This window comes from Rhamphochromis longiceps, linkage group LG17 (assembly GCF_057381845.1).
Source record: "Rhamphochromis longiceps isolate RC_006_pf linkage group LG17, R_longiceps_female_GT1.1, whole genome shotgun sequence".
NCBI lineage: Eukaryota > Metazoa > Chordata > Actinopteri > Cichliformes > Cichlidae > Rhamphochromis > Rhamphochromis longiceps.
In genome coordinates this window covers 28,649,254-28,656,766 of record NC_140573.1, presented here as the reverse complement: position 1 = coordinate 28,656,766, position 7,513 = coordinate 28,649,254, and the positions used below count along the sequence as shown (strand labels likewise).

Here is a 7,513-nt window from a genome sequence, read left to right as displayed (position 1 = left end):
AATATGGATGTGTATGTATGCATGTGTATATGCATATATATGTATATATATGTATATATATGTATGTGTATGTGTATGTGTGTGTGTGTGTGTGTGTGTGTGTGTGTGTGTGTGTGTGTATGTATGTATGTTTACTTTCAGTTATTGTCGATTTCATTGTGGTGTACAGGAGATGTGATTCTGTTCTGATTGATTTAATATGTCGCTTGTCTCTTTGAGATTGTCATTGTTATTGTTCTAAATAAAGTTCATTTAAAAAACAAAACAAAACAAAAAACCTCACAGGGAGACGCCATGTTGTTTATACGGAGTTTATTCTCGTCTTCTTCCGGTTGACGTTCAGGCTCTCTCACGGTGCAGCGCCACCTCAGGTCAAATTATGTCATGCTCTAATGTATCGTGTTTTTCTTTTCTGTGCTTTAATTTGTCTACAAAGTGAAAATAACCATAAGAGCTTTTAAGTATACACAGACATGCGCTTCTTAAATTTAGCTTAATTGGCTCCACAGGTAGGAAGTAAAAAAGTAAAAAAAAACTTCCTTGCTGTACTTAATTTTTACTCCCTACATTTTTAAACAAATATCTGTAGTTTCCACTCCGTATTTTTGACAGAGAGGAGGGCTGGGTAGCCGTAGTTTTTGTTGACCGCTGCGCTGCACAACATGTTTCGCTTTGTTACATTAGAGCCTGTGATGTTTTAAGAGTCTGAATCAGGAGCTGATGACATTACTCTGTAAACTCTCAAAGCACTTTAATAAACAAGCAAACAATTCCACCTCTTGCATTATTGCGTAAAGTTGACAGCGTGTCAGGCAAATAGGCAGGCTCCATCCCTGGCCTCTAGCGACTGTGGAAGTCGCTACAGTAATGTTTGCATCAGTCTATCAGATGAATCCCCTCCAAGTCCAATATTTACATCAGTTACAGTGATAATGCTTGGTGTCTACTTTCAGCCACCGCAGTAGAATGCCAGGAATGAATCTCATTGAAATTGTAGTTGCATTTGCTATTTAATTTAATTGTCATGGATGATACACAGACAACCCAACAGCAAACAGAGGAAAACAATGGGCCACGTGGGACACAGGGGCAAGGCAAAGTAACAGAAACCTAAAGCCTAAGAATATAACACAAGAAGAAAACAATAAAGAGAACCAAAAACATACATAAGAATAATCAATGAATATAAATGAACAAACACAAAACACTGGGTCACAGACTCAGTACCATGACAGTTAAATGTACATAATAAATACTTTAAATCAGATGACAATGTAGCTGACACTGTGTTTATTAGTGTGTGGTCAACCACAAATCTTCATACTGTCATCCATAGATGAGGTCTTTATACAAATGATGAAAGATAATGAAAGAAACTGTTTAATTGATATGAAATGATTGAATTATATGAAATATTATGGCTTTGTCTGCCAGAGTGTTTTTCTGTAAACTACTTTGAACTACTGGCAGTCAGTGAAGTCACTGAAAGGCAAGATTCTATGTTGTGTTGCCGTAGTTTCCAGAGTTTACTTATAAAGCTCACTTACAGAATTCAGTTAGAAAAGTCAAGCATTTGAAAGGTGCACATTTGAAGAAGTATTAACTCAATATTAACTCATTACGGTTTACATTTTCGATTTTAAAGGGTCTCCGAAATTACAATGAAAAAGGAAACAAGAAAAATTACCACTCCGGCCGATAAGAAAGATTCAGGAGATCAAGGTAAGTAAAATAATAAAATAAGAACCTGGTAAAATCCAAATCCTAGAAATGTTGACACTGTGTGAATCATTTTTGAAGCAATTGAATCATATGTTTGATTGAAAATAGCTTTAATACAAGATGTCTAATCAAAGGAAGGTTACCGGTCTTTTGGTAAAATAATGTAATAAGTTTATTCTTGGACTCAACAGTAAAAACAGACCAACAAGTGTCATCAAGATCTAAGACTTAGTAAACCTAGTATCAATTCGCACTGGTCAGTTTTTTTAATCCCAAGAATAAACTTGTGATCATTTAAGCAAAAGCAATTTCAAATTCTTTGCCATCAAACTGCTTCCAGTCCTGATGTCGGGGACTCTTTTTCACCACTGTGTTGTTGTCGTCGTTTATAGATTGTAAGAGCAGGACTGCTAAAAGAAAGGCCAGTCCTGAAAAGAAGACCCCAATAAAAAGGAGGAGGGTCGCTGAGCAGGCTGGTCCTTCCACCAGCTCAGATGTGGTCAAAGGAGTGAAGCGCAAGGTTGTGCAAGATGAAGAGGGCACAACAAAGAAAGCAAAGAAGGCTAAACTTCTCGACCATACGAGCGGTGACAAGGAGCAAGCATCCTCCTCGTTGGACTCTGGTAAAGGTAGGCTAATTAGTTGAATAAGGGGGTAGATTAAGTGTGGTTGCTAGGTTTAAGATATTGGTGTTTAGTGTTTGTGTCTATCATCCAGTGAGCTGATGTGCTTTTGGTGTTTTCCACATCTCCAGACTTGAACAACAAACAGGAGTGCACAAAAAATGGCAAAAGAAAGGCCACGGGAGACAACAGAGAGTCACCCAAGAAAAAAAAAAGGAATGTGGACCAGGACAAAAAATCAGTAGCAGGCCAAAAACGTAAGTAGCAAGCAGCTTGGGTTTTATATTCAGGGGAAGGGCAGAAGGAACATTTAGGCTACAGAGGAGAGTAATTTGTGTCACAGCTGTAATAAAACAAGATTTGCTGTTTTGTCTGTTCAGGTGAATTCCAAGCCAGATATGTGGAGGAGCACCAGCTCGGAGAAGGAGGCTGCGGAGCAGTGTTTTCTGGCTACCGGATAGAAGATCGTTTTCCAGTAAGTGTTCAGATGATGGTAGTAAGACAGGCAGTAACGCAGATAATGGATAATATCGTAAACTGAGACGTCTGCTGTGTTTCCACCTTTCATTATGTCATACTGAGGAAATGCTCACCAATGCTCTGTGTCTTCTAGGTTGCCATCAAACACATTCCCAAAAATAAAGTCTACTGCAAAGTGGCGGTAAGCGTCCAACACTTGAATTAGTTTCACATTACTGGATTGAATGCGGCGTTCCTCATCATCCACTTTGTTGTAATATTTCAGGATGAAAATGGGAAGATGCTCTCGGTGGAAGTGGCCATTATGCTTAAACTTGCAGGTGAAGCAGAAGGGTCAGTGGGAATATCAGCACCTGTGTCCTTGCTGGAGTGGTTCGACTTTGGCAAAGAGCTGATCCTGGTGCTGGAGAGACCTGTCCCTGCTGTGGACCTGCAAAAATACAAAGCAGAAAATGGAAGAGCTTTACCAGAGGACAAGGCCAAGGTAGGTTGACTGGGAGAGCCTTAGACTGTACAGCATTCAATCAAGGCAGAAAAGCATTAACTCATTATTGTGTTTTTCATCTTTTCCAGGTCATTCTGAAGCAACTAGTTGATGCTGTAAAGGAACTTGAGGAGAAACACATCTTTCATCGGGACATCAAGGGACAAAACATTCTGATTGAGACCGGCTCAGATGTGCCTCGAGTTCGCATCATTGACTTTGGACTGAGCTGCTTTGTTAAACAGCGATCTCTGTATCGCATCTTCTATGGTAACATATTCTGCTCCTGCTTTTCACAGATGTAACAATTTGTGTCTTTTGTTTTAGAAGAAATTGCAATTGTGTCTGTTTGTTAGGCACTCCTCTTCACATCCCTCCCGAGTGGTACATTAGGAGCTGCTACAGGTGTGGACCCACCACGGTGTGGCAAATGGGAGTGGTGTTGTATGAAGCGCTTCATGCACGATACTTTAGTACCGCGAGGTTCCTCACAAAGCAACTGAGCATCAAAAAGCGTCTGTCCACAGGTAAGAAAACTTCACACTTCCACATTCACTGATGCCTTGGATCACTAGAACTATCATCTTCATCTTTTTGATCTTTTCTTTCTTTCAAGAATGCCGGAATTTCTTGGACGCATGTTTAGCTATAGTCCCGGAGAAGCGCCCAACACTGGAGGAGCTCCAGCTTCACCCCTGGCTAAGATAACACACACAAACACACAATTCACACCTTATCATGTAAGTGTGATACATTGTAGTAACTTCCTTTCTTTTTTCTGTTGGACAGGAATAGATAGAGTGGGTCAATCTTAAAAAATAAATAAATAAAAATTTAGCTTTTTCGGAGTTCCTGTAACCCCCCCAGCCATCCCAGGAAAGGGGATCTCTCTTTGAATGGGCTTTCCCGAGGTTTCTTCCCATCGATCTGGCCCCCTGGGGAGTTTTTCCTCGTCTTCATAGAGAGCTTGGGCTGGGTCAGGAGCTCCATCAAAACTGTCTTTATTTGATGACATTAAAGTCATCAAATAAAGATGTGTTTTACTTAAAGTAAAATTTGATCAAAATAAAACTTGTTTAATTCATCTTTGCTGAAGATTCTCCTTCATTACTATTTTGTTTTGTTTTTTTTTACCCATGGTGCATTTTGACAAATAAGAAAACTGAATCAGGTTAAAGTGTGCACAAAGACAGTCACACTGCAAATGATCTGAAGACTTGCATCTGTTGCTCTAACCCCCAACTAGTTTAGACAGATTTCCTGGTTCTACCAGAGGTTTTTTCCTTCAAGAAGGGAGTTTTTCCTTCCCACTGTTGCTGAGTGTTTGCTCATAGTGGGTTGTAAAAGCATAAAAGTTAATAAGAGGCATTCATAGCAGAGTTATCACAGAGGGAACTATATAGCTTAAATGTACAATTTCTACAGGACGAATTATAACTTCATTATGTATAAAAGCTCCTGTGGATAATTACTCCTATTTGTAACTTTACACAAGAGAAAGTTTGCTGTCACACTATTTATAACAGGTTGGGTTTTGTCCTCTGAGTTGAGCCTTTGGTTGCAGTTTATTGAAGAATTTCCTCTAAAGTAGCTGTTGATAAAGATTTAAGGTCCTGTTTATATACAGAAATATGCTTTAGTTCATGTTTTTTTACATGTCTGCCTCAGTGGATCAGTAGAAGATCTGGCACAGGAAACTAGATGATGAAAAAAGGTTACGAATACACATATATATCTATATAGATACAGATATACTCATGGTGGGTTCACGCCCTCGGCCCACGCCCCTCTGAGGAGGAAACACCTGGGCCTCATCAGTGCAGCCAGCATTTAAGCCAGGGAGTGGCTTCTACTCATCGCTGGATCGTTGTGTGTGACTCGCGTCAGTGCAGCCCGGCTCTCAGCAAGTTCTCATTTGCTTCCCTGTGCAAAACCTCTAACGTGTGTTTCCTTCTGTACATAGATCCCCTGGACCCGACTCTGCATTCCCCGAGCGGATTCCCTTTTTGTGTGAGTGTTTGGAGAGAGAGTCAGAAGAGGAGCAAGTGTCTTTTCCCTACCTGGATTTCCCCGGAGCCTTTTCCCTGTCACCGCTTTGTATATAGCACTATCCCCTGCACTGTTTGTATATACACCTGGTGGAACTGTAATAAATACTGACTGTGCCTCTGAGTCCTGCATGTGAGTCCTCAAGCGAACCGTGACACCCACACAGATGAGAGCTTAGCAGTGAAGCTCTCTCTTAAAATTTGAGTTATAAAGTCAGAAGTTATCACTGACAGAGATCCATGTTCTTTTAACATAAGAAAGAATATTTGCTGAAATTGACATTAATCCAAGCCCTTAAAACGCCATTTTGGATTAAGCATTTCCTTTTAGAAAAGTCTTCAATGAGCAGGAAGCTCCAGTACTGAAAAAAGAAGCCAACATCAACTGCTAAACGTGCTAAAAGTAAGTAAGTCCCTGTAGACTCCTATGATCAAAACACATACAGTATAAAAGTTATAGGTTACAGATCTGAAAAGTAAAACAAATGTCAAAGTGCAAAAAGACTTATGGTCCCATAGAAGTCTATTCCATTTGCCTGGAATTAGGTGAACACCTTTGTGACAAATTTAATGGCTCAGTCATTTGTTTCATGTCATATTTAATAAAAGACTGACATGGTGGCATGTTGAATTGTCCATTTTGCACATATTTGGTCATTCTAAGCGTCAGAAGGGGAAAGATCATTCTGGGAATGCCTACTGGCGAAGGATGTGTGACTGACAAGTCCAGTGTGTGAAGTTTAACTACAGTCTAAGGAGCGTGGAAAGAAAAGCATCTGGACTTCTTTAAGTTTCTTGAAGATGTTTCACCTCTCATCTGAGAAGCTTCTTCAGTTCAGAATTTCTTCAGAGAACTGAAGAAGCTTCTTGAATGAGAGGTGAAACGCTCTTCAAGAAGCTTAAAGAAGTCCAGATGCTTTTCTTTCCAAGCTCCTTAGACTACGATGACCTGAACGACTGAGAACCTTAACAGACAGTTCTTCCCTTCATTCATCATGCCTGATTTCAAAACACCAAGATGGCAGTCGTGAAAACACTCATCTTGAGTCTTCATGGGACTACGGTGAGATCAGTTATGCCTCTTATGATGCTGTCCCAGACTTCAAAGCAGTATAAAACATGTTTGCATCCTGTAACAACTCCCACTTCCCTCATTACCTTCTGTGTATTTATAGTTTTGTATGACTTCTTATGTTCCTGTTAATAAAGACCTGCCTTTGAGTTCATCCCCGTGTGTCTAGAGCCGTGCATTTGGGTCCTCTCTTGCCTTCACACAGCCGCCGCACGACAGAACGACGCAACCACGAAATGGACCCAGCAGGCTCCGCCCGTGAGGGAGATATTCTCCGTGTACAGAGTCTGGTGCAACGAATAACCCGCGCCTCGGACTCACGGACAATTTCCGTCGGACTTAACGCCATAAAGGCAATAATCGAGGGAAACCCTTTCCTTCACCAGCTCACCTGCTATGAGGGCTTTATTGACGAACTGAGCCGAGCCAAGGAGGCATTACAAGCTCGTGAGCTGGCAGACAGTGTCTGTTCCCGGGATTCCACACCACAGCGACTGCAGACGGAGATCTCCGCCAGTCAGCCGCCGCAGCAGCAGCGAACTAAGCTCGCCGCGACGGCATCGCAGCAGCAGACGGGGCTCTCGGTATCGCAACAGCGGCTGCTAAAACGAGAGGGTTTTTTGGCGCTGCTGCCGCGGAGCCCTTCTCCATCCCCTCTCAGCTCTGACCGTCGCTCTCCCGCTGCTTTCCTAGCAGCGATGAGGTCGGATGATGAAGAGGAGACCGTCACCCCCGCATCATCACCGGTTTCCCCCGTCACCTCCGTTCCCTCATCAAGGAGGAGACGCCGTCGCCGGTCCTCTCCTCAGCCGGATTCCGGGACTACTGAGCAGCCGGCTGGGGTGAGTGACAAAGACACTCTTTCTGTTCACTCTGAGGCTAGTTCTCACTACTCTGAATGCAGGAATGCAAACTCTGTGACTCTTGCCGTAGGCTCTAAAGGCTCACGATCTGTAAATGTTGAATCCGAACCCGAACTTCTTATGAACCGTTGTACTGCCCGGAGGGTCAACTCAGAGACCGTTTCTCCTACGTTTGGACTCATATTTGAGAAAGATTATCCTTCGCTAGTGTTTCCTAGGTC

General features: G+C 42.0%; 1 protein-coding gene across 1 annotated transcript; it reads left to right on the top strand.

Moving 5' to 3' along the window:
- The first annotated feature begins 1,088 nt into the window (after positions 1-1,088).
- LOC146649868 (serine/threonine-protein kinase pim-2-like) lies at positions 1,089-4,393 on the top strand. The gene is made up of 9 exons (XM_085387636.1): positions 1,089-1,722; positions 2,115-2,351; positions 2,477-2,602; positions 2,726-2,820; positions 2,959-3,006; positions 3,091-3,309; positions 3,399-3,579; positions 3,666-3,836; positions 3,926-4,393. Exons 1-9 carry the CDS (start codon positions 1,662-1,664, stop codon positions 4,015-4,017), a joined length of 1,230 nt encoding a protein of 409 aa, XP_085243762.1. The 5' UTR covers positions 1,089-1,661; the 3' UTR covers positions 4,018-4,393.
- Positions 4,394-7,513: the final 3,120 nt, after the last annotated feature.

Bases quoted from the DNA above. Each gene is read 5' to 3' on its own strand.
- LOC146649868 (XM_085387636.1), top strand. From the start codon at position 1,662: ATGAAAAAGGAAACAAGAAAAATTACCACTCCGGCCGATAAGAAAGAT. The intron at 1,723-2,114 runs GTAAGTAAAATA...CGTCGTTTATAG, and splicing joins GAAAGATTCAGGAGATCAAG to ATTGTAAGAGCAGGACTGCT. The intron at 3,007-3,090 runs GTAAGCGTCCAA...GTAATATTTCAG, and splicing joins AAGTCTACTGCAAAGTGGCG to GATGAAAATGGGAAGATGCT.